The sequence below is a fragment of the Apaloderma vittatum genome, unplaced genomic scaffold (genome assembly GCF_000703405.1).
Source record: "Apaloderma vittatum isolate BGI_N311 unplaced genomic scaffold, ASM70340v1 scaffold38286, whole genome shotgun sequence".
Lineage (NCBI taxonomy): Eukaryota > Metazoa > Chordata > Aves > Trogoniformes > Trogonidae > Apaloderma > Apaloderma vittatum.
In genome coordinates this window covers 978-2,138 of record NW_009721873.1, presented here as the reverse complement: position 1 = coordinate 2,138, position 1,161 = coordinate 978, and the positions used below count along the sequence as shown (strand labels likewise).

The 1,161-nt window shown below is 58.3% G+C and overlaps 1 protein-coding gene across 1 annotated transcript in view; it reads right to left on the bottom strand.

Moving 5' to 3' along the window:
* Positions 1 to 37: 37 nt before the first annotated feature.
* LOC104275565 (insulin receptor-related protein-like) overlaps positions 38 to 1,161 on the bottom strand; it is a gene marked incomplete at both ends in the record, with an annotated part of 2,029 nt that continues 905 nt past the window's right edge. Inside the window, 3 exons of the mRNA XM_009871554.1 lie at positions 38 to 267; positions 872 to 942; positions 1,050 to 1,158. Coding sequence (XP_009869856.1) covers positions 38 to 267; positions 872 to 942; positions 1,050 to 1,158 — 410 coding nt within the window. The remainder of the gene's footprint in view (positions 268 to 871; positions 943 to 1,049; positions 1,159 to 1,161) is intronic.

Genomic DNA, 1,161 nt, shown 5'->3' with positions numbered 1-1,161 from the left:
TCACATCCCCTTCCTCCCCCATTGGCCGCCCACCTACCACGTGGTGGCACTTGAAGGCTTTCATGACAGAGGCCTCGTTGAGGAACTCGATGCGTTCCCGCATGGTGGCCAACTCGTTGACTGTCTTCAAGGCCACCTTGGTCTCCTCGCCCTCTGCCACCAAGTCCACCGCCAGCCCCTCGTACACCATCCCAAAGGAGCCCTGCCCCAGCTCCCGGATCACCGTGATCTTTTCCCGCGACACCTCCCACTCGTCAGCCACGTACACTGTGGGGCGAGGAGGAACCACCCCCTCACCATCCCCATCCGTCACTGTCATCACCCCTGTCGCTGTCACCATCCCCATCACCATTCCCATCCCCATCTCCTTCTCACCACCATCCTTGTTCCTCATCCTCAACGCCATCATCCCCATCTCCATCATCGCCACTCCAGCACCACCATCCCCATCCCTGTCTCCATCTCCATCCCCATCTCCATCCCATCATCATGCTTGTCCCCATCTCCATCTCCACTCCATCTCCACTCCATCCCATCATCATCCCTGTCCTCATCCCCATCTCCATCATCTCCATCATCCCATCTCCATCTCTATTTCACCACCACTACCCCACCTCTGACTCCATCTCCATTCCCAACTCCATCCCATCACCATGTTTGTCCTCATCCCCATCTCCATCTCCACCTCTCCATCATCTCCATCATCTCATCTCCATCATCTCACAGAATCACAGAATTGTTGAGGCTGGAAAAGACCTCTGAGATCATCAAGTCCAGCCTATGACTCGACAGCAACAAATCATCTCCATCCCCACCACCACGGAAGGGGGCAGGAGACTCCACGGAGACAGCCCTGCCCATCCCCACGTACTGTCCGAGGCACTGAAGTACTCAGGGTTGACCGAGGCGTAGAGCGTCCCGCTGGGGTACCCGTCGTTGCTCCTGTGAGGGGTGGGCATCGCTCAGAGGACGGGGGGGAGACAAGGACATGATGTCACCTTCCCAGGACTCTTCCCCAGCCCTGGGGGTGCAGGCGGGGGGGTCGGTACCTCTTCTTGTTGTAGAAGAAGACGAAGACGGCGAGGCAGGAGATGAGCACCATGAGGACCACGGGCGTGACGGTGAGCAGGACGTAGAAGCTGCCGGATTCCTCCTCGGCTG